Here is a 25,229-nt window from a genome sequence, read left to right on the forward strand (position 1 = left end):
TAGAGAGTATAAGCATGATTCCCATTTTACAAATAAGGAAACTGAACTCCCAAGAAGTGATGTAATTTGTCCAAGATCACACAGAACCAGTGGGGACAGTGTAAGGGACTCAAATCCAGGTCTTCAATTCCAAATTTAGCATTTTTTCCAGGGTATCTGTCTGTCTCCTTCATGAACAACTCTAAATAGCCAATTTAAAAGTAGGAGCAACTTGAGGACTGTCTGTAGGCTTTATAGCTACACATATTTCAAGAGAAGTCCTTGACAGTAAATAGAGAGGTTGTCTCAGCTGCGAGTCATGCTCTATGTATGTCCTACACCATTTGATGTAACATTATCTGATTACAGTAACTTGGTTTCCTAGTAATAAAGCCCTGGTCTGAAGAAAGAGGTCATTCCACATGCCTGTGACATGATGGACAGAGGAACATAGCACAAATACACAGGAGCAAGAGCTGTAAGATTAGGAGAAAGGAATAAAAGGAGTCAGCAGCTAATAAAGCATCAGTGACAGACAGCTCTATGGGGTAAAAGGGTGGGTTTCCTTCTGTGGATGATTTTGGAAGGCACTATGGGATGGAAGATCACTAGGACCTGGGTTTGAATCCTAGATCCTTTGATCCTATGTACTTCCTGAGTGAGCTCAAGAAAATAACAACCTTCTATGGCTTTCAGTTTTCTCATCCATAAAATAAAAGGGGTTGGATTAGATAACCTCTGAGGTCCATAAATCTATGATCATATGATCCTAAATTATATATTCACAAAGCACGCAAAGATACATTAGTAGGCGGTTTTATGAATTACTGTGGCCAAAAAAAAAATCGTCACCTAGTGGTCAACAAACTGGGGATGAGCCTCCTTGTGCATGACTAGGCCACTATCTGTTTCTTGACTTAGGCTGGATTTGCCAGAGCTTGCACCTGAGTTGCTGGTGGCCTCAGTTTTCAAGAATTCAATGCTAGGTGGTATGGACTGAGACTGGATGGAAACTGTGATTTTCCTGATATAGAGGAATTCTTAGGGGAGGAAATTCCCTCCACCAATGAACATCAGCACCTCCTTTATAACTCATAAAGTAGCCTGGATCTAGATGAATTGCCCATGGTCATATGGGAAGCATGTATCAAAGAAGAGACCTGAACTCAGGTGTACCTGGCTTGGAGGCCAGCTCACTTGTCACTAAGCTCTGATGCTTCCCTAGGCCCTAGGGAAACAATGACAAATGAAAATGGTTTCTGCTCTCAAGGAGTTTACGTACTATTTGGTGAGAATACACATACACAAAATTATGTAAAATAAATATGAGGTAATTGGGGAGGGATGAACCATAACAGATGGAGGAATCAGGAAAAGTTTCATGTAGAAAATGATACTTGAGCTGAGTTTTGAAGGAATTGAGAGTCTAAGAAGTGCAGTTAACAAAAGAAGCCCCAGAATAGAATTTTAGCAAAGAACTCAGGTCGAAGAGACTTCAATCCAACTCGCTGGGGCCTAGAGACATTAAGTGATTTGTCCAAGGCCACGCAGTTTGAAAGAGACATAAAGACTGAACTCAGGTGTTTTGACTCTCAGTCCAATGCTCCTTTTTCTGAGTTGTGCTTTCTTTTATGTGCATGGTAAAACACCAGGGGTGGAGATGGGGGAGGGAGACCGACACTAAAAGTCTAGGTGCTAGTTTTCTTCCATGACCCATCATACTTGGGCATAGTTAGAAGTTATTCCTGCCAGGATCTAGGAATAAGGAATAATAGCCTAGAGACCAGAAATGAGGTGAAGATCTGAAAAGCCAGCAAGCTGACATTGGTGTAGGGTCAGTACATAGCAGTAGTGAGTAGCAGGCTAAAGGTTTGGGATCCAAGGGGTAAACCATGCTGTTTCCAAAAGGGGCTTTGACTTAAAACTGTTCACTGCCCTCCCCAATCTGTCCACCCAGGGGTATGAATTCATTTGTCTGGGAGACAGAAATTTGGAACTGCCCATTCTCACATTCCCAAAGCAAACGATCCTAGTTATCTCTATTGGTCTGAGTAGGGCTTTTTAATTTCAGAAATGGAGAACATACACACCCGCTCTCCAAGGAAAATATTATTTGGTGAAGTATTTGTTTTGCTCCATTTCACATATTTAAAATATCTCAAAAGTGTTTATAATGAGTAATACTTGGAGAAATTACTTGGAAAACTTTGATTCAGTCCTTAGGAAACTGAAGAAGGGTAGGTATAAAACTGTAAGTTTCAACATTCAGAAAATGAATTCATTAGAATGTAGCTATTAGATGTTGCACTGATGTTAGATTATGGCCAAATATGTATAAAATAAGGGAGTCTGTTTATGATTCCCTAGCAAATGAAAAAATAATTTTCTATAAGTACTTCTACTGCATACTTGCAGATAGATTGAAAAATATGACTCTTCTAAGCTCATGATACTATGGGATAAATAAACAATTGATCATTCTACATTTTTTTTCCCAAAAAACACGTCTTGTTCTACAATGTGGTACACTGGTGGTAAAATTAATATAATCTAACCTTTTTCTGTATGTTGAGCACAAATTATTACTTGTGCTGCATACATAGGTAAGCAGCTATTAAGGCTGGCATGGTATCAAAAAATGCCTAAGAGCTGGAAAAATACATTATTTTCAATACTAGTAGATGAACAGATTAGTAACAGCATGGTAGTAGCATAGTGGAGTGGTTTTGAAGAATTATTACAAAGGATCTCTTCTCATTAAATGAATCAGGATAATAAATCTACAAATGTACTTTTTAAAGATCGAATAAGTAATGTCTTGCAAGCTTCAAATATATGTAGATGCTGCCACGATTAACAAAATAAAATCATTTACAAACAGTAGAACTCATAACAGCTAATTATCATTATGTACATTCTCATTCAATGGGCAGCAATAGTGCCATTGTGATGAATAAGAAGTATGGTATATTTTCTGAGATTAAAAAAGTGTCCTCATATTTGAAAAGGTTGAGAACCACTTGTATAATGGAAAGAATTATCTACTAGGAGACAGGATCCTTGGCTCTGCTACCAGTTAGCTAGCTGGCCAAGATGTGCCAAATTACCTCACAGCTTTAGTCCTCAGTTTTTCTTTGTAAAACAGATATAATAATAATAATAATAAAGTTATATGCTTTATGGTTTGGGTTTCTTGAAACACGTTCCTCATGACAACCTTGTGAGTCAATTAATTAGCATTTTAAGTGTCTCATACATGCTAGGTGCAGTGCTAAGTGCTGACTAAGTGAAAGTATTATTATCCCTTTTTCATATATGAGAAAAGATGCAGAGAAGTTATTTAACTTCTTTGAGGTCACAGCTAGCTCTGGGTATCGCATGAAACAGTATGGGTGACAGTGCTTTAAAACCATAAAGTGTTATTTAAATGTTAGCAATTATTTTTGAATTAGTGTCCAAATTCAGTCTACTTTTTTATTTCATATTTTTTAATGTGTTTTATTCTGAAACAACAGACACTTCCCAATACAACCCTCCAATGTTCACAAAGCATATTTCCTCAAAACATGAAGAAAAACTGTCTAACACTATGATTATGACAGGTAGCACATGCCATCTTTTTACTTAGTAAAACCATTGCTATTAGGGCAGTTGGGTGACACAGTGGAGAGTACCTGCCGGGCCTGGAGTCAGGAAGACTCACCTCCTGAGTTCAAATCCAGCCTTAGATACTTACTAGCTGTGTGACCCTGGGCAAGTCACTTAGTCCTGTTTGTTTCAGTTTTATCATCTGCAAAATGAGCTGGAGAAGTAAATGGCAAACCACTCTCGTATCCTTGCCAAGAAAACCCCAAATGGGGTCATGAAGAATCAGACATGACTGAAACAACTAAACAACCGCAACAACAAAAATTAGGAAGGAAGGATGTATGTTTTCTTCAGCTTTCATAATGCTAGCAACACTACATGGATTAACTGACGTACCTTTTCCTAATAGAAACAGAGAGAGTTTATTCTCAATTCTTATTTGGTCTGACAGAAACTAGAATTCTAGTTCCTATTCAAGGAAGAAATTTAAAAAAACCCATTTGTTAGGGTACTGTTAAGGGTAACATTCATGCTTGCTGAGAATTAATTGAGAATAAAGCAGAGGCTCTTAACTTAGTACACGATCTTATTTTTTTTTAAATGTTCTGATAACTATAGTTGGCTTCCTTTGTAATCCTATGCACTAAAAAAATTTCAGAGAAGGGGTCAATAGTCTTCATCACATTGGTCCATGACACAAAAAGAATACTATCCTTCCAAAGGTTCTTTGGGGACTAGGATGGGAAGAAGTTTTAAAAAGTAGTAGATTTAGAAAGATGCTGAAAAATGAGGTAGGAGCTAGCAGTAGTTTGGAACCTTGAGGTATCTTATCACCTGATTATTGCAATCTTAAGAGGTCCCCGTAAAGTTAGGTGAAACTCAACTGAGGCAAAAACAGAAGAAATCTTGCCCAGACCACCTGGATATGAGGAATTTAGAAAAGAGATAAAAGCCTCACATGGAGGTATAACTTAGTAGTGATGGGTGAATTCAATTATGTGGACATCTGCTCTCTCTCTCCCCCCCCCCATCTTTCTCCCTCTCCCCTCAAAATGTCTCCTCTCTCTATTTACAATCATTTCATCCTTCAAAATGTGAAGGAAGCAACAGCTGCACCTTTTAATCTGAACCTAATCCTGACCAAAAAGGTATAGTCAGAAATACCAGCTGATTGCTTAGTTATGAATGATGGAAACCCTTATCAGTTTTTGCAATCTGGGAAAGAAAAGAAGAAAGCTGAACATAATTTGGCATGTACTTTAGGCTTTTGGAGAGCAGACTTCAAAAGGGTTCAGAGAAGGGATAACTAGAATTCTATGGACTAAAATACGAGAGAAAAGAATCTCAGAGAGAGATAAAGTTCTCAAGAACGAAATTCTATGGTCACAAATAGAAAATAATTCCAATGAGGAAGAAAAGGGAAAATGGAGTCATTGGGAACTCATTGACCAAAATAGATTTTAATGAGATGTGTATGAAAAAATGGAAGCCCAATGTAGGCAATGAATGATGAGAAAAAATGTCGCACAGTTCTTTATGAACAGTGTCAGAAACACTCAAGCTCAGAACGAGATGAGGCTTTGATTTGTGACCTCAACTAGTATTACCACCAGTCATACAGACTGCATCTCATTCTGTCTTTCAATGAATCCTTTCTCAAGAACAATTCAACTCACTCTCCTTTTCAACTCTGGGCCTAGCACCTTCTCTACTTGCAGTGTCTGTCCAATGATGTACACTAATAGGCCAGCCATGGAGGGTGCCTGTTCAACTGCAGATATGGACAATCAGTATTATTTATCCATTTGCTTTGTCTTATGTAAATAGGTGGAATTCAAGTTATTATGGGCTTTTCGATTGATCTCATTTGGAAGGTACTTTGATGTGGTAGAACTTTGATATGCCATATTATCTACTAAGAGGACCACCTGAGGAACATTACTAACTGCAGGGAATATCTCTTCCGTTGCCTTAGCACTGGACATTCTTCATGACAGTGACCACACCTCTGACAAACTAAGTTTCCATTTTATACTTCACTTGTCATTTATAATCAGAGTGTTGCTTTCAAGGGATATTCTATGATTTTTACATATGCATGCTCTTAATACCATGTTTTACTCCACCAAATCATATGTATTTTTTGTTAATGAAATAATAAACAGTGAGATTATCTATTATCTGTTCTTTTCAGTCAGTTTTATGAATATAATGATGTGGTCTGCTGTAGAACGCCAGTTGCCTGTTCCCATCTGTTACTTTTATAATGTTGGATTATAAGCCCTCTGAGTTCATTTCCAAATCTGGGATTTTTTGAAAGTATAATTCTCTGTAGGTCATCATTACCTAACTGACAAGGCAGAAAAGATATACTAGAGGTAGCCAAGTGATACAGCATTTAGAGTGCCGGACATGAAGTCAGAAAGACCTCAGTTCAGATTCAACCTTACAGACTTACTAGCTGTGTGACCCTGGGCAATTCACTTAACCTCTGCCTACCTCAGTTTCTTCAAGTGTGAAATGGATATAATAATATCATCTCCTTCCCAGGATTGTTGTGAGACATGTGGGACAAAATTTGTTAATATTGATAAAGTGCTTTGTAAACTTCAAAGCATTGTATAAATATTAGCTATTATAATAAATCAGAAGATTATCAACAATTATGGCCGTGGTAAAATACTTCTTAACTGACAGATGAACATCTTACAGAGAAGCACCACATTTAACATAAACCAGGAAGGTAACTGATTTTAAGAGACTCCAAGGCCTGAAATTATTGCCTGACAGCTTGCTTCCTGGGCTCACTCACTGTAAGGTACCTTGCTAATGATTTGCAAGATGGCATCTCATTAGGTATCACTAGGACTGGGAATGGGGGGAACAGACATTTCAAGCAGGTCATTGCTTTCCTTGTCTCACTTCAACACTTCTGATCCCTTTTTTTAGACTATCTGGGTCTGAACAGATAATTTTATCATTTATGTCCTATTTTTTCACTATCTGATGGGAGTTAAAGCCCCTTAAGTGTGCTTTCTGAATATCATCTCTTTCTCCCAATTTCTCAGTTGGCTTAGTGTAGTGGACAGTCAGAAGCTTTGGGTTCAAGGTCTAGTTCTGTCAGTTACTAATTATAAGCTCCTTCTTTTGTGATACCTCACAGGGTTGTTACCACAATAACCAAACTGATAATGTATCATGATATAGTGGTCAGTTAGGTGGCATAGTGGATAGTGTTAGACTTGGAATTAGGCCTGAGCTCAAACCCTGCCTCAGACTCTGCATAAGCAATTTAATCTCTTCTCTAGCCTCAGTTTCCTCATTATGGGGATTGAAAGAGATAAAGTATGAAATTTGCTTTGTAAACCTTAAAGTACCACATATTATTACTACGTGCCAGGTACTATGAAAAGTATTGGGGATACAGATACAAAAGTGAGAGCACCTACCCTAAAGAAGCCTACATTTCAATATAATACAGGTAGGGGAATAGCCAGAGAAGGGAATTTGGGGTATAAGGATAGTAAATAGAGCCAAAGGGCAGTCAACTGTGATACTCTTTTCAGAACCAATATTAGCCATAACTTGATCATTGTGCCTAAAATAAGAGCAAGAGGTATAATGTGGGGAGGTAGGAATAGTCAAGGCAGTATGCATATAGCAGCAAGGCATTTGGCAAAAGAGGTCCTGGTTATAAGAGAGTCCATGAGTCCAAGAGCTGTCTTTTCTACAGTGGGGCTCTACAATGGACAGAGGACTGGCTACAGTTCAATAGACCTCGATTTGAATCCATACAGCCACTCACTAGCTATGTGACCTCAAGTTGGTCATATGATCCCTCTGGGTGTCAGCTTCTTTATAGATAAAAAGATGGATGTGTCTACTTAATCTCTAAAGCCCTTTTCAATTTATATTCTTTGGTTATGAATCTGACTCAAAAACAGGCTAAATGTAACCAACTAATGACACAAATCAGAAAGGAAGGCTAGTCATCTTTTTCAGCCACATCTAGTACACAGATTCTAAGTCATCACTGGCAATTATTTACTTATGTAAAACATAGCTTTGTCCCCTCCTCCTCCCCAAGATGCTTCTGTTGGAATTTTCTTGGAACCCAGAAGTTCAGAAAGACCACCTCATAGGCTTAGTAGCTGTGTGACCCTGGGCAATTCACTTAACCTCTGCCTACCTCAGTTTCTTTAACTGTAAAATGGATAGCATAATATCACTTCCTTCCCAGGAGGGAATCTGGAATTTGCTAGCTTCTATCAACAGAGATGACATTTTAGTGAATAAGATAAGAACAAGTCTTTTCCTAAGATACATTAGCAAGGCACTCAGTTAATTTAAGAGGAATATTTTAAAATTTTAAGGAAGTAGTTGAACAATGAGGGGGCAGGCCAAGGTAGGGAAGTCAAGTCAATAAGAATCATTTATTAAGCACCTATAACATGCCAGGCACAGGGCTGGGGATACAACGGAAGGCAAAACAAACAAACAAACAAGCAACAAAACCAGAATTTAAAGAAACAAGGAGATCTGAAACAGTGATACCAGCCCTGATGACAACTTTCAAGCTGTTCATTAATTAGAGAAAGATCATCAACCTACCTGAGTTTTTGTCAGGGAGTCGATTTATCCTCCATACAATGGAGTTGAAGGCATGCTCGTACTTGGCAGTACCCAAAGTTACTCTCATGACTGGCTCAGAGCCAGACATACTGGCTGATCCAAAACTGGCCCCCTTGTTCACTTTGGCTTTTAAAGATTTCTCCCCTAGAACACTTTCCCTCCGGAAATTTTTCACCCACTCATTAGGCACTGGATACCGGATCATCACATTCTCACAGGGAACTTGGGTGAGAGGGTCACGATTAGAGGAGAAACCTGTTGACATCCTTAGCCAGCTCTGCAGCTCCACTTCTGCCCCATTGATGCTTGCCATGGTCCTGAGAGTGAAAGGCAAGGTCTTTTCTGCAAAAACTGTCCTAAATCGCATTAACTCAAAGCGGCATGCATCTAAGGGGTTGAACAGGATGATTCGGGAGCTGTTGAATACTTCCTCATCTACACACCCATGGAATTGGCAGTTATGGAGTTTTATCCACTTGGTGGTGGTGGTGGGCATGATATCCTGACGGGAGACTATTTCATTCCCTTTCACAAGGACATCATTGAGGCCCAGGTGGCACTCTGCAAGTCCAGAGAGAAAACTTAGCACATGAATATGTGTTAGGACTTGGTGGTGAAGAATCTGGTTGTCTCCTTTGCTCAAGACTCCAGAGAATTCATCTTTGACATCCACTGTAATCTCCTCCTCTAGATAGTTCAAACCCACTGTGCTTAGGTCCATGGAGGACACTGGCAAACTCATAAGATGGTCCTGAATTGCCCTGATGAAACTCAAGAAGTCTTCATAGCTGGTGGTTCCTAGCTTAATTACTTGCTCCCGTTCAGCCATATGAGCCACAGCTGGTTTAGGTTGGTATTTCTTCTTCTCTTTGTATGTAACACGGTCTATTCGCATGCTGTGGATTCTCCCATTTTCATCATAGTTCTGGAGCTTAGGTTCAGAAATTTCATGGTAGATCTCCAGTTTGAACTCTCGAAATGGTTTATCCAGGCCCTTCTCATAATATAATTGTAGACAGCCACTATCTGTGAGCTTTACATAGATTGGTCCCCAGTGCCTGGAAGACATAATGTTCTTCTTTTCAGGGATCCTTAGCATCATGGGCCAACCATCTCTGGGCTGAGATAAAGCTGAGCTCTTCAGCTCATCATCCAGCCCACTCCATGATGCAGGGTCATCATCAGGTAGAGTGGTGCTGCCAAGGTGATCAGGATCCCCAATCTGTAGTTGTTTGAGCTTCTCTACAGCATCAGAGTGTGTTTGTTTCTTGACTGAATCATCAAAGGTGATGGCATCTGACTCCTGATATATGACAATGAGGGAATCCCTCTGGCTTTTTGCTATGTTACTGGAAAGGGAATTATTGTGGGAACGCCTTTCCTGCTCCTCAAAGAAGGCACTGAAAGGATTAATGGGAGAAGGCTGCACATCCCTCAGGGTCTCATTCAGGAAGGGGTTGGTTGCCCTCCAAGGTGGGGGCTCACTTATGGAAGGTGGCTGGTTTAAAGAGGAAATATCTAGTTTTTGAACTTTTGAGAAGTCTACCAAGCTACTCTTGGGACGTTCTCTCTTCTTAAAAGATCCAGTTAAGTTACAATTCACATCTTGGACAGGAGATATAACGGATGCTGGGTCTGGTTTTAAAGTAGAGATGCTTTGTGGCAGAGGGCAGCTGATTTCATTGTCATCAAAAGTCACCCAGCTGGGGAAACGAACTGAGGTCACAGGAGTGGCAGAATGCCCATTCATGGCTGGGCCACCAGTGTGCCAGCTGATGGTTTCCATCTCTATTTCTTCATCTTCCTGGAGAGAGGAAGAATTGTCTAAAGGAAAAAGGAAAAAAAAATCTGTGAAAATGATGTAGGCATCTAATAATTATTTTCAGGACAGGGAAATGGATAGAATAGGAAATGTTACAGAATTTTATTTGGAATTTGTCGAATTTCATTGTTGCTCATTGCTCACATGCATAGGTATGTGTCTAATCTTGACAGTAAATATGGACATGTGAGATATGATGGCTTCTCTTGTATGTGCTTACTAGTTTAGGGTATACATGAGAAGCCCTTGTATATCACAAATTTACCACTGCCTGCCTCACTTCCTTCATCTATAAAATGGATACAAATAGCATCTATATATAAGGTTGTTGGTAAGGATAAAGTGATATAATATCTGTAAAGTTCTTGGTACAGTGCCTGGCACATAGGAGATATTTAATAAGTACTTGTTCCCTTTCTCTCTTCTATACTTAAGTAGTGTTGAGAATTGGAGTTATTCATTCTGGGAGCCTTGACAATATTACTGCTAAAGAAACAATGTATTACCACTCAAAAAAGACCATCCTGGTAGGAACAAAGTATCTCAAAACTGCATTCTCATATGTTCTTTGTATTTTACAAAGTACTTATGAAATAAGTATTTAATTTTCCTTAATACAAATTCAGAAAGTCAAACTTCTGAACCTTGAAAATGATCTTTGCAAGTGGGCACAAAACTTATCTTACTGAAGAAACCAAGTTTCTTGTTTAGTTATACTTGAACTGACTAGAGAGTCTGTGATCCTCAATGTAACATTCGCCTCCTTATGCCTTCCACTCCCCACAGCTATTCTCTCTCCTCTCTCCTTTGTTTTCTGTTCTTTTCAAGGCTGGTCTTGCTGGAAAGTGGAAGAGAAGCCATTTATGTGGCATGACTTAAAGTGGTACCAAAAGTTTCTTCTACGTAACGGTGTTTCACCCACTTCCTGTCCCAAACACTCCAAATTCTCCACATAAAATATCACTTTGGATCACAACTGAAGACACTTGGTAAAATGTAAATATTACCGGAGAGGGGTAACCTGTTAAACTGAGAGCAGTTATTAACACCTTGACACAAATTGTGAGATTAATTAGTGTATCCTGAAGGGTCCTGAGGAAATAATGCAATAGAAGAAAGGAAAGAGGCTTTGGACTTAAAGGCCACCATAGGGGAGACATTAAAAGACAGAAACAAAAGTGGAACAGAATGAAAACAAGCTCTACCCACATCACAATTCTTCCTAGAGCTAGCACTGGTCCTACATTTCTAGTACTCCAATGAGTACCTTGGCATTGTGGCTATCCAAAACAACTTAGGACTGAAGAGGAAGAGAATACCAGTTAGACTTCTGGATACCTGAAATATCTGTGGTAGTGCAAAATATATACATACACACATATACATACATACATACATACATATATATATATATACATACACATATACATATATTTAAAGTGGAGAAAGATATCTAGCCTCACCGATCTAATAGTATAATACATAATTGTCTTTGGACATGATTGCCATTTTCACATTCATCTTATGTGTTTGTTTTTTTGAGACAGTTTCTTTTTCTTACCAGGCTGGAAATGCAACAGCCTCTTAGATCAATTCTAATACCAACTGTCACAGAAGCTTTAACCCAAACTGGTTTACCCTTCCTTATGAAGGTTAGTTACCCTCCCTGGGGCTCAGAATTAATGCAAATCATTCAATTAATTTCAGCCCTACTTCACTTCAGAACTTCTGAGCTCCAAGAATCAACCAGAGCCTTAGCCAATCCCCAAGGCACAGATGACAAATATATGCCACCACACCAGGCCACACATTGGTTTTTCAAGTGATACTCACTCATTTTTGTGTCTAGGTAGCAATTATCATCAATAGTTGTCTTTGAAAGTAAAGACAGGTACACATACATGTACATAATTTATACATATATCAATCTAAATATACCCACAATAATGAAAAACAACATTCAATCATTGTGAAATCATATAAGAATCACAAAGTATTTTAAAATTAAGACCCAAAATTCCTATGTGATGTAATGTTATGATTTATCCCATTTGCAGCTGGATATGTAGAGATCTTGGTTATTGTGCTTTCCAGAAAGCATACAAATAGGAAAAAGAGTTTAGGAATCAAAGAAGGTTAGTGGTTCCTACCTGTTTTAAAGTCCTAAATAGGACATGTAGGTCAAAGATAGTAGCTTTCTTGACTGATAACTTAACCACCATGGCCAGGAATCTCAGAAACTTTTGTCAAATCAGTGAAAAGTGCATAAATAAAAATGCATGTGGATTTCATGCCTTTCTTCCTGTCTTCTTTGTCTCTTAATCCTAGTTTCCACCCATCAGATTTCACATTACTTTCTTTATAGCCTTTGCTAAGTAAGTGGTCACACCCATTCTGTCAGGGATTTGTCCCACTCTGCTAAACTCTAAAGGCCACTCCTTTGCTTATGGATTTTCAAAAGCAAGATGAAATCTTCTTCCTTGGGGGCTGGATTACTGATGAAGCTATGGATAATTTCCCTAAAAGGATTACACATATGACATGACAAGTGCTTTGTGAAAATCTCACTCATGAAAACCATTTTCCATCTTTCCTATTACATACTTTCTGCACGTTACAAAAAAAGTCCTCTATTTCGAACTGAAGGAAATTGTAAAACAATGTCATCTACTGTAAAATAAAATTTCTTTAAATGGCATCAAGTAATAGGTTCTACTGAAAAGTTTTGCAATGTTCTAACAATTTTAAATGTAGCTACATCCAGGTTCAGTGTGGCTGGTTTGGGATAATTTCAATTCATGGGCCTGAGCCTCCATCTGATGTATTACTCTTTTGCTAGACCCTACCAAAGACACATAAATCCAATAGTAAAACATTTAATTGACACAAAATAACGTAAACAACAAGGAAGAGAAACAAGTAGGAAAATATCTGTACACATACACAAAGGGCTGATAATCTCCTATTTCCTCCAGGGAAGTGATAATTTAATTCCCCTTCAATTCCTTTTCCTCTTTGGCACAGTAGGAGAGGACAATCACTTCAGAACTCACAGACCCAGTGGTAAATGCTTAGAGTGCTGTGTTGTCTGCCTTGGACAGTATCATTTCCAGGATTCCAGTGGGGTAGAATGAAAGTTTAAAGTCTTCACTGTGGATATGGAATCATCATGGTCCATCAGTGACACTAGGATTTGAGGACGCCATGGTCCAGCATTCCGTGCGATCTCTCCCACTGTCTGCTTATGCCTCTTACTCTCTCCTATGTACAGCTGTGCTTTTTAAGCCTCCAGCCTTGTAAAGCCTCCTTATCAAACAGGATCCTTCCTGGTGACATCACCATGGTATGGGCTCACACAGAGACCTCTAGGAGATGCTTTCTAGGCCTTGAACATTGTATGAAATGAAGTCTCATGGACAGATAGCCTTTATACGAAAAGACTCCTGAAACTTAGAGGAGAAAATATGAAATGAAAAGGCTTGGTTGTTCATTTTTGAGGCTGATGTCTATTTTGTTCTTTAATTGACATATATAATGTTATGTCCTTTGGCAGTTTCACTCCTTTTCCCTACAAAGCTGCCTGAAACTCAACTCCTATCTTTGTGAAGTCACAATCAGCCCAGAACAATCACTTGTGATGTCCTTATCTAAATATCAGGATGTTCAGGTATTAAGTAGACAAAGTAGGCAAAACTTCTAAAGAAAAGAAAATCCATTCTCTGTGAATGAGTCTTGATGAGGTTCTTTTTTTTTTTTTTAATGAAAAAGGTTCACAAAACTATCTATGTCATATTACAAGACTAGTCTGTTATTTAACAACAGAAGTTGGTTTGCAACGTTCTTTAAAATAAGATATTCCTGGAGGCAAGTATGAGGACTTCCAAAACCTTTAAGAAATTACTAATAGAAGAAATGATATAAAATAAACAGTTGTGACACAGGCTACATGAATATAGAAGCAACTGTATCTTGTCAGTTTTTTAGAATGTCTTTATATGCCTATGCCTGGTAGAGGAAAATAGTAGTGAATGAGAATGAAAACAGGTTGGAAGATGGCCAAACCCTTTTCCTTCAGAGGAAATCAACCTAAAACATCTTTCTTCAGAACAAAGCCACAACTCCACCTTATTCTATTTACTGATTTATTCTATATATTTACTCTATAATTACAACATTTTAATTAGCAGTTATTCCTTCCCTTCCTACCCTTCTCCATGGACCTCTTAATATGCACTGGTTGTTGTCTTTCATCTTTGAAGAGGACCGAAATGACACCACCATGATAAAGTGAAATTTCAGTATCTCTGACTGTGGTTGATCAGACCAATATGAGCTTGGAATGTTCTACCACAGATTGGGCACAGATAGTCCATGTGAATAATTGATGTGGATACCCCAAATTTGTGCATCCCACGTGTACTTTGTACTCAATTCTGCTTTGCTCAAAGTGCACAGCACCCTTTCTGATGTGGGCACACCATGCTGAGCAGTCTTGTGCCAATGTCTCCTACGCTGTACAGTCAAATCCAAAGTTCTTGAGAGAGACCTTGAGAGTATCCTTGTATCACTTCTTCTGACCACCATGTGATCACTTGCCCCATGCAAGTTCTCCATAAAATAGTTTTTTTGGCAAGGGCACATTTTGCATTCGAACAATATGGCCAGCCCATCAGAGCTGCGCTCTCTGAAGTAGAGTTTGAATGCTTGGCAGTTCAACTCAAGCAAGGACTTTCGTGTCTGGTACTTTATCCTGCCAGGTGATCTTCAGAATCTTCCTAAGGCAGTTCAAATGGAAGCAATTCAATTTCCTGGCATGGCGCTAGTAGACTGTCCATGTTTCACAAGCATATAACAATGAGGTCAGCACAATGGCTGATGAAATTCAGTTTTATGCTGATAGTAACAACCCAAAGCGATTTTATAATTCCCTGAAAGCTATTTATGGACCCAAAAACCTATGGTGCATCACAACTACTCAGTGCTAATGGAGCCACATTGATTAATGATAAGGACACAATCCTAGAGAAATGGGCTGAACACTTTCATAGTGTTCTCAACAGATCATCATCAATCAGTGCTGAGGCCCTTGACCATTTACCTCAGGTTGAAGTCAGTCCCTCCTTAGCTGAACTTCCAACTGAACAAGATGTTTTGAGGGCCATTAAGCTCCTTTCATGTGGCAAAGCACCTGGTTCTGATTCTATTCCAACTGAGATTTACAAGGTAGGGGGATCATTGCTCATACAAAAGCTGACTGAAATTTTCCAGGTTGTATGGCAAGAGGAGGTTATCCCCCAGGAGTTCAAGGATGCCTCCACTGTCCATCTCTATAAGGGTAAAGGGAATAGGTTGTCCTGTGACAATCACGGGGTGGGGGTCTTTCTCTTAGTCATTGCTGGCAAAATTCTTGCCAGAGTCCTCCTTAAAAGGCTAATCCTTCACCTGGAAGATGTTCATATACCTGAGAGCCAGTGTGGCTTCAGAAAGGGCCAAGGAACAGTAATATGGTGTTTGCTGCCTGACAAATCCAGGAGAAATGCCAGGAGCAGAACAGAGGTCTGTATACAACGTTTGTAATGTGCACTAGACTGCAGCTAAATACTACAGATGTGAGATGTGTACAAGAAGGTCATTGTCCCAACCTCAACCACCCAATTAGGTTCTGCTGAGCTTACAGATGCAACTCCAAGGGAAACCAATGGGCACGTTCAACCTAAGTCCAAAATCCATGAAGAGATCATATTCTCCCAAAATAAAATCAAGTGAGACATTTCATTGTTTTCAAGTCCATGAAGAATCATCAGATATCTGAGTGTCTACTAAATGATCAAGGCAACATAAAATCCAGTATGGTTTCAAGGTCCCCAGAGAAATGGCAGGTGGATAAACCTGCCAGATATTTGGGTTATTGAAGATCTCTTGGAATTAAAAAAAAGAAAGAAAGTACAGGACTAACCATTCATATGGAAAACAAGTCTGACTTGATTACTATTTATTTAGACTTATAGAATGTCAGAACTATAAGGAATAATAGAGATTGTTCAGTCCAAATCTTAGAGGTAGGATAAAATATTTGTCTGTTTTTGGCAAAGTCTGAAAATTAATTGTCTTGTGTATTACTGTCCACTTGATGCTTTGAGCTTCATTTTTTACATGACAGTACTGCAACTGTACATCCCAGATTTTCTAAGACAACCCTAATTTAAAGCAAAAAAATGCACTCTTAAAATGAGCTTTTGAAAAATAAATACCATTTGCCAGGTCACACGTTTTATTTGGGGTTTGGGAAAAACTATCACTATATAGGTACTACCTGACTTATCACAAAAGAAATATCTGGCTGTCATGAAGATCCAAATTTTCTCACAATAGAAATGCATAAATTTGTTTTTGAAATATCTCTCATATCTCACCTTAAATGTTAGGTGTCTGCTTTACCTTATCTTTTCTTTCACCTTGCCAATTCCCTCATTTTACAGATGAGGAAACTGTTATATGGAATTGCTATCATTTTTATGTTTATGTTCTGTAATCCTTTCAGATTACGGTAACAATGAGAATAGAGATTATTGCCTACTATTTCATTTTTATCTCACAGGGGCAACTAACTGATCATGTGTTATACATAGAGGGGATCTTCAAAAAAAATAATCTTAACTCTCTAATGTAATGCAAAATCCTTATCATCAGAGCTCTTCATCTTCTACAGAAAAATCCTAAAACAGATAAATGTAGGAAAATTCTCAAGTGATGTACATCCACTAGTCAGAGGCACACTTTTATTAGCTTTCAAAACTCCATAGAATTCATACTTCTTGAAACATATAAACTTCAAAAATTTGATGCCTCTTTCTTTCTTTATTTTGCTCTATTTACCCCAAGAACAACTCCTTCTCTGACCCAGCTCTGAATTCTTATCTCTGATCAATCTCTAGGAGGTAAAGCAGAGGCCACAGTAGTCAGAGGTAGAGAATTTGGGTATATGGTTAGCCTACAACAGAGCTCCCGTTGGAAAATATTTATTTAGAATAAAGATTTCACTGAAAAGTGACACTCAATTTCTGTGACTTCCCAAACTGAAACTCCCTTCTCTGGCCACCACGCTTCTCCCTTTATTAGAATGTAAACTCCCAAGACAAGGAAAGACTTGAATTGATGCAAAGGGAAGAGAGCAGAACCCAAAAGAAAAATTTATACTATAACAGCAATAATAATATAAAAACAAAAAACTTTGGAAAGATTTAGGATCAACTAATGATTCCAGGTCTCATAAAGAACACTATTCACTATATGAAACGGAGATAATAGGGGGCAGAGCCAAGATGGCGGAGTAGAAAGACACACATACGCTAGCTCCAAACCCACAGCCCATAAAATATCTGTACAAAAGAGCTCCCAACAAATTCTGGAGCAGCAGAAGCCACAGAACAGTGGAGCGGACGAGATTTCTGTTCCAGAGAGCCTAAAAACCTCTCGCAAAAAGTCCTTCGCGCTGCGGACCTGGAGCCGAGCCCAGCCCTGCCTTGGCCGCTGGGCGCCAAGAGGAGCAGATCTGAGCAGGCTTCAGGGACAGAATCTCCAGCAGCCACACAGGTCCCTCCACCCACAGGCCCCAAAGGTTCGTGAGAGGGTCTTCTCGGCCTGCCGAGAGAGGAGTGGGGTGCCCCCATAATTCAGGCCCCCTCAGGAGGCAGAGGAGGCAGGAGCAGACCGGGGCTCCCCAAGCAGCCAGGAGCCTGGATCCATTGTTAAAGGTCTCTGCATAAACCCCCTGAGGGAACTGAGCCAGTGAGGTGGCCCTGCCCCCACCTGAGCACCTGAACTTTATCTCACACTGAATAGCAGCCCTGACCCCGCCCAAAGCCCTGAGGCTGGGAAGCAGCATTTGAATCTCAGACCCCAAGCTCTGGCTGGGAGGATCTGGAGGAGAAGTGGGTGCGAAGAGAATATTCAGAAGTCAAGTCACTGCCTGGGAAAATGCCCAGAAAAGAGAACAAAAATAAGACTATAGAAGGCTACTTTCTTGGTGAACAGGTATTTTCTCCCTTCCTTTCTGATGAGGAAGAACAATGCTTACCATCAGTGAAAGACACAGCAGTCAAAACTTCTGTATCCCAGCCCACTCAATGGGCTCAGACCATGGAAGAGCTCAAAAAGGATTTTGAAAATCAAGTTAGAGAGGTGGAAGAAAAACTGGGAAGACAAATGAGAGACATGCAAGCAAAGCATGAAAAACAATTAAACTCCCTGCTAAAGGAGACCCAAAAAAATGCTGAAGAAAATAACACCTTGAAAAATAGGCTAACTCAATTGGCAAAAGAGGTTCAAAAAGCCAATGAGGAGAAGAATGCTTTCAAAAGCAGAATTAGCCAAATGGAAAAGGAGATTCAAAAGCTCACTGAAGAAAATAGTTCTTTCAAAATTAGAATGGAACAGATGGAGGCTAATGACTTTATGAGAAACCAAGAAATCAAAAAACAAAACCAAAAGAATGAAAAAATGGAAGATAATGTGAAATATCTTATTGGAAAAACAACTGACCTGGAAAATAGATTCAGGAGAGACAATTTAAAAATTATGGGCCTACCTGAAAGCCATGATCAAAAAAAGAGCCTAGACATCATCTTTCATGAAATTATCAAGGAAAACTGCCCTAATATTCTAGAACCAGAGGGCAAAAAAATATTGAAAGAATCCACCGATCACCACCTGAAAAAGATCCAAAAAGAGAAACTCCTAGGAACATTGTGGCCAAATTCCAGAGTTCCCAGGTCAAGGAGAAAATATTGCAAGCAGCTAGAAAGAAACAATTCAAGTATTGTGGAAATACAATCAGGATAACACAAGATCTAACAGCTTCTACATTAAGGGATCGAAGGGAGTGGAATAGGATATTCCAGAAGTCAAAGGAGCTAGGACTAAAACCAAGAATCACCTACCCAGCAAAACTGAGTATAATACTTCAGGGGAAAAATTGGTCTTTCAATGAAATAGAGGACTTTCAAGCATTCTTGATGAAAAGACCAGAGCTGAAAAGAAAATTTGACTTTCAAACACAAGAATGAAGAGAAGCATGAAAAGGTAAACAACAAAGAGAAGTCATAAGAGACTTACAAAAGATGAACTGTTTACATTCCTACATGGAAAGACAATATTTGTAACTCTTGAAACTATTCAGTATCTGGGTACTGGGTGGGATTACACACACACACACACATGCACATGCACATGCACACACACATAGAGACAGAGTGCATAGAGTGAATTGAAGAGGATGGGATCATATCTTAAAAAAATGAAATCAAGCAGTGAGAGAGAAATATATTGGGAGGAGAAAGGGAGAAATGGAATGGGGCAAATTATCTCTCATAAAAGAGGCAAGCAAAAGACTTATTAGTGGAGGGATAAAGAGGGGAGGTGAGAGAAAAACATGAAGTTTACTCTCATCACATTCCACTAAAGGAAGGAATAAAATGCACACTCATTTTGGTATGAAAACCTATCTTACAATACAGGAAAGTGGGGGATAAGGGGATAAGCAGGGTGGGGGGGATGATGGAAGGGAGGGCATGGGGAGGAGGAAGCAATTTGAGGTTGACACTCATGGGGAGGGACAGGATAGGATGGAGGGAAATATAGTTAGTCTTATACAACACAACTATTATGAAAGTCATTTGCAAAACTACACAGATTTGGCTTATATTGAATTGCTTGCCTTCTAAAGGGAAGGGGTGGGGAGGGAGGGAGGAAAAGAAGTTGGAACTCAAAGTTCTAGGAACAACTGTCGAGTACTGTTCTTGCCAGTAGGAAATAAGAAATACAGGTAAAGGGGTATAGAAAGTTATTTGGCCCTACAGGACAAAAGAGAAGATGGAGACAAGGGCAGAGAGGGATGATAGAAGAGAGAGCAGATTGGTGATAGGGGCAATTAGAATGCTCAGTGTTTTGGGGTGGGGGGAGGGAGAGAAAATTTGGAACCCAAAATTTTGTGAAAATGAATGTTAAAAGTTAAATAAATAAATAAATTTAAAAAAAAAAACAAAAATGGAGATAATAGACCAATATGCAAAATAGGAAATTCATTTTTGGATGTGACTAATATGGGTATATGTTTTGTTTGACTTTCCTCATGCAATACAGGGTTTTTTTCTTTTCTTTTTAGTGGGGGGAGTGGGAGAAGGTGAAAGAAAAAAATTAATACTTGATAATTGAAAAAATATTCTGAAGAATGCATGTTCCTTGAAAGTAGAGACTACATTTCCTTTTGCACTTGATTACCACGTAAGTAATGGGAATAAACACATAGTAAACACTCAATAAATGTTTTTCTTCATTTTTGCATGCATTCTTTCAAAACTGAAGATTACTTATGAGGCATAATGGCATAATTATACAAGATTAAAAGACTGTCACTTGCTTGGCACTAGCTATTGATGAGTTAAGTAATTTTTTAAAAAGCTTTTTTTTAATCCTGGGTGGGTGTGACAGTTGCTGTTTTTCTACAGTGGGATGTGTGAATTTAGGCCTAGGTTTATGGTGGGAGAGAGGAGAGAACGAGTGAGGTCAGAGCTCTTGGAATTCCTGTTATGTTGAAGTGCTGACTATGCTTCTGACAAAATAGTCATATTCTGGAGTTTTCAGTTTCTATACTAGACTGTAAGCTTCTTGAGGGTAGATGCTTTCTTACCTATCTGTGTAGTTCTTTATATGGTCTAGAATATATTAGATGAAACAACCCAATTTTAGAAGAAGAAATTGAACAAGCCATCAATGAACTTCCTAAGAAAGAAACCCTAGAATTAGATGGATTCACAAGCAAATTCTATCAAACACTTAAAGATACTATTAAAATACCATATAAAGTATTTGAAAAAAATAGGTGGAGTCCTATCAAATTCGTTTTATGACACAAATACGGTGAGCCAAATCAGAGGAAGAAAATTATAGACCTATTTCCCTCATGAATATTGATGCAAAAGCTTTAAATAAAATGCTAGCAAAGAGATTACAGCAATATATCACAAGGATCACACACTGTGACCTAGTGGAATTTATACTAGTAATGGAGGGGCTGGTTCAGTATTAGGAAAACTGTCAGCATAATTAACCATTTCAATAAAAAAAACACAACAGAAATAATATGATTTTCTCAATAGATACAGAAAAAGCCTCTGAAAAAATACTAGAGAGTTAACTAGAGTTACAATACTTTTAACTAGTGTTAAAAAACACTAGAGAGCATGGGAATAAATGGAGGTTACCTTAAAATGACTATTTATTTAAAATCTTCAGCAAGCATTATCTGTAATGGAGATAAATTAGAAGCCTTCCCAATACAATCAGGAGTGAAGCAAGGAAGCCCATTATCACCTCTATTATTTCATATTGTACTAGAAATGTTTGCTACAGCAATAAGAGAAGAAAAAGAAATTAAAGAAATTAGAACAGGCAATGAGGAAACAAAACAATCACTCTTTGCAGATGATATGTTATACTTAGAAAATCCTAGAGAAGAAGCTAAAAAACTATTTGAAATTATTAACAATGTTAGCAAAGTTGCAAGATACAACATAAATTAACATAAATTCTATATATTACCAACAACGTCCAGCAGCAAGAGATAGAGACACTCCATTTAAAATAACTGCAGACAATATAAAATACTTGGCAGTCTACTTGCCAAGACAAACCCAGGAAATATATGAACACATCTATAAAATACTTTTTACACCAATAAAGTCAGTTCTAAATAACTGGAAAACTATTAATTGCTTACGGGTAGGCTGAGCCAATATAATAAAAATGACAATTTCACCTAAATTATATATTCAGTGTCATACCAATCAAACCATCAAAAAGATTATTTTGTAGACTGAGGAAAAATAACAACATTCTTCTCGAAGAACAAAAGCTCAAGGATATCAAGGGAATCACTGAAAAACAAAAGCAAAAAAAGGTAGTCTAGCCATACCATATCTCCAATTGTATTATAAAACAGTAATTATCAAAAGATTCCAGTATGGGCTACAAAATAGAGTGGTGGATCAGTGGAATAGAAAAGGTACGAATTACATTATAATACATTACCATAGTAATCTAGTATATGATAAACCCAAAGATCCATGCTTTTGGAACAAAAACTTATTATTTGACAAAAACTGCTAGGGAAACTGAATAAAAGCATGGTACAAATTAAGTATAAACTAACATCTCACACCATATATCAAGATAAGATCAAAATGGGTAATGATTTAGACATAAAGGGTGATACCACAAGCAAATTAAGAGAGCATGGAATAATTTGTCAGATTTATGGATAAGGAAAGAATTTAGGACCAAAGAAGATATAGAGAATATTATAAAAGTAAAAAGAATTTTGATTATATAAAATTAAAATTTTTTTGCAACAAGTATCTCTGATAAAGGTCTAATTTCTCAAATATATAGAGAACTGGGTAAAACTTATAAAAATACAGGTCATTCCCCAACTGATAAATGGTCAAAGATATGAACAGACATTTTTAGACAAAGAAATCAAAGCTATCTATAATCACTGTATTGCCAAGGCAATATTCACAGCACTGGTGGTGACCATGAATTTGCTGGTGTAGTTCTTAATCACAAAGTATAACAGACTTTCCATATAGAAGGCAGAAGAAAAACATTTATTCAGACACCAGAAAGCCAAATCACAAAACCAGAAAGCAAAATCAGTCAAAGTAACCAAGCAGTCAATACAGGTTATCACTGCAGGGGCAAAGCCATTCCCAAGCCTTCCCCCCAACACTGGCGCCTTCCCACAAACAAACACTCAGGAGCCTAAGCTGTACCTGCCTGCCTGTGTCCTTCCCAGCTCTGACTAGCCTGACCAACTTCCTTCCAGCTCTGTTCCACCCTTCCCACTCCACCCATTCAGCAAGCTTCCCCTACCACATGTGACTTAGGCTTTCATGTGATTTAAGCAGATAGCATGAGCCTACTAATGAATGGGAAAGATTTTCCCATTTAAATTACCATTACAGTCACATAAAAAAAATGCTCTAAATCACTACTGATTAGAGAAATATAAATTAAAACAACTCTGAAGTACTACTTCACACTACCAGATTGGCTAATATGACAAAAAAAGGAAAATACTGGATATTGGAGAGGATGTGGGAAAACTGGGATACTAATGCATTGTTGATGGATTTGTGAACTGATTCAACCATTCTGGAGAGCAATTTGGAACTAAGCCCAAAGAGCTACAAAACTGTTCATACCTTTGCTCCAGCAATGCCGCTGCTAGGTCTATATTCCAAAGACATCCAAAAAAGGGAAAAGGACACCTTTGTACAAAAATATTTATAGAAGCTCTCTTTGTGGTGGCTAAGAATTGGAAATTGAAGAGATGCCCATCAATTGGGGAATGGCTAAACAAGTCGTGGTATGTGATTGCAATGGAATATTATTGTGCTGTAAGAAATGATAAGCAGGATGATTTCAGAAAAACCTTGAAAGACTTAAATGAATGGATCCATAATGGAGTGAACAGGACCAGGAGAATGTTGGACACAGTAACAGCAATACTGTGTGAGGATGAACTGTGAATGACTTGGCTACTCTCGGCAATACAATCATCCAAGACAATCCCAAAGGGCTAATGATGAAGCAGGCTACCCACCTCCAAAGAAAGAACTTATATTCTTTGAATACAGAATGAAGCATGATATTTTTCACTTTCTTCTTTTATATGAGTCTTTTTGTACAAAAAAGACTAATATGGAAATGTTTTACATAATTGCACATGTATAACTTATATCTAATTGCTTACCATCTCAGGAAGAGGGGAAGGGAAGAGGAGGAAGGAAGGGATAGAATTTGGAATTTGAAACTTTAAATAAAAATGTTTAAAAACTGAAAAAAATATTACATGCCTTACCTCAAAAAAAAAATATATATATATATGTATGTATGTATGTGTGTATATATATATCTCAAATGCTCAGTAGTTATTTCTTGAATTGAATTCAGTCTATCTGTAGGGCTGCTGACATCCAGGTCAAATTCAACAATTCTGTGGGCAGGCCATTTAACTGTATCAACCACACTCTAAAATATCTACATGACTCTCTGCAATGGGAGTTCCTAATGATGACCATCCTCCTCCCCAAACAATTCACGTGTCCTTTTCCAGGTTAGAGGAGCCTCTAATTTGGCTTCCTCTAAGAGTTTCCTAGGATACTTTTATGATGACAATGTGATCGTGATTAGAACCTAACCAAAAAAAAGTGGGATTGAGTGTTCTGAGGAATACTGAATATTTCTAAAACTAAAAGGAAGCCAAATATATGTGTGTGTACATATCAACAAGTACATGGTCATGTTACTTGGAATGCTGGCAAAGCAATGATCGCAACAGCGTTCTGACTGAGGGCAGTGGACCATCTACATTTATGAATCTTTCAGATCTCTCAGAATGACCTCATCAAGTATAATCTGATTTATCTGATATAATAAAACATAGAGTGAGGGAATGTTTACTGTTGATTCATTTACTCAATTTTTCCACATCTGCCATTGCAGCTAGAATAACCAGAATATTTATAAATCATTGCTGTTTGGATGGACACAATGCCTACTGCTACAGCCTTCTATAGTACTTCTATAGATACAGGAAATGCTTATTTAAAGGGAATGAGTAAGTATTGCATATTAGATAGAGAACTGGCCTCAGAGTCATAAAGATCTATATTCAAAGTCTGCCTCTAACTCATATATATACTCAGTCACTGAAGTGATTTTCCTAAAATGTGGGTCTGACCATGTTACACCATGTCCCATCCCTACTCAGTAATCTCCAGTAGTTCCTTATCTCCTCAATGATCAAATACAAAATCCTGTTTGGCATTCAAAGCCCTTCATAACTTAGTCTTGTGACGCAGCAGGCATCACAAAGGATAGAGCACTGAGCTTGAGGTCAAGAAGTCCTGAGTTCAAATCTGGCCTGAGACACTTACTGGATATGTGATAGTAACCCTGGGCATATCACTTAATCTCTATTTGCTTCAGTTTCTTCAACTGTAAAATGGGGATGAACTAATAGTACTTACCTCACCAGGTTATTGTAAGGATCAAATGTGATAATATTTATAAAAAGCACTTAGCACAGAGGCTGTCACATAGTAGGTGCTATATGAATGTTTATCCCTGTCTCTTCTTTTCCTCC

The 25,229-nt window shown here is 38.2% G+C and overlaps 1 protein-coding gene across 2 annotated transcripts in view; it reads right to left on the reverse strand.

Moving 5' to 3' along the window:
- STON2 (stonin 2) overlaps positions 1–25,229 on the reverse strand; it is a 186,580-nt gene that overhangs the window by 14,754 nt on the left and 146,597 nt on the right. For both annotated transcript variants that reach the window (XM_072622923.1, XM_072622922.1), the window contains one exon: positions 8,179–10,023. In XM_072622923.1, coding sequence (XP_072479024.1) covers positions 8,179–10,023 — 1,845 coding nt within the window. The remainder of the gene's footprint in view (positions 1–8,178; positions 10,024–25,229) is intronic.

Source organism: Notamacropus eugenii, chromosome 7, assembly GCF_028372415.1.
Source record: "Notamacropus eugenii isolate mMacEug1 chromosome 7, mMacEug1.pri_v2, whole genome shotgun sequence".
Taxonomy (NCBI): Eukaryota; Metazoa; Chordata; class Mammalia; order Diprotodontia; family Macropodidae; genus Notamacropus; species Notamacropus eugenii.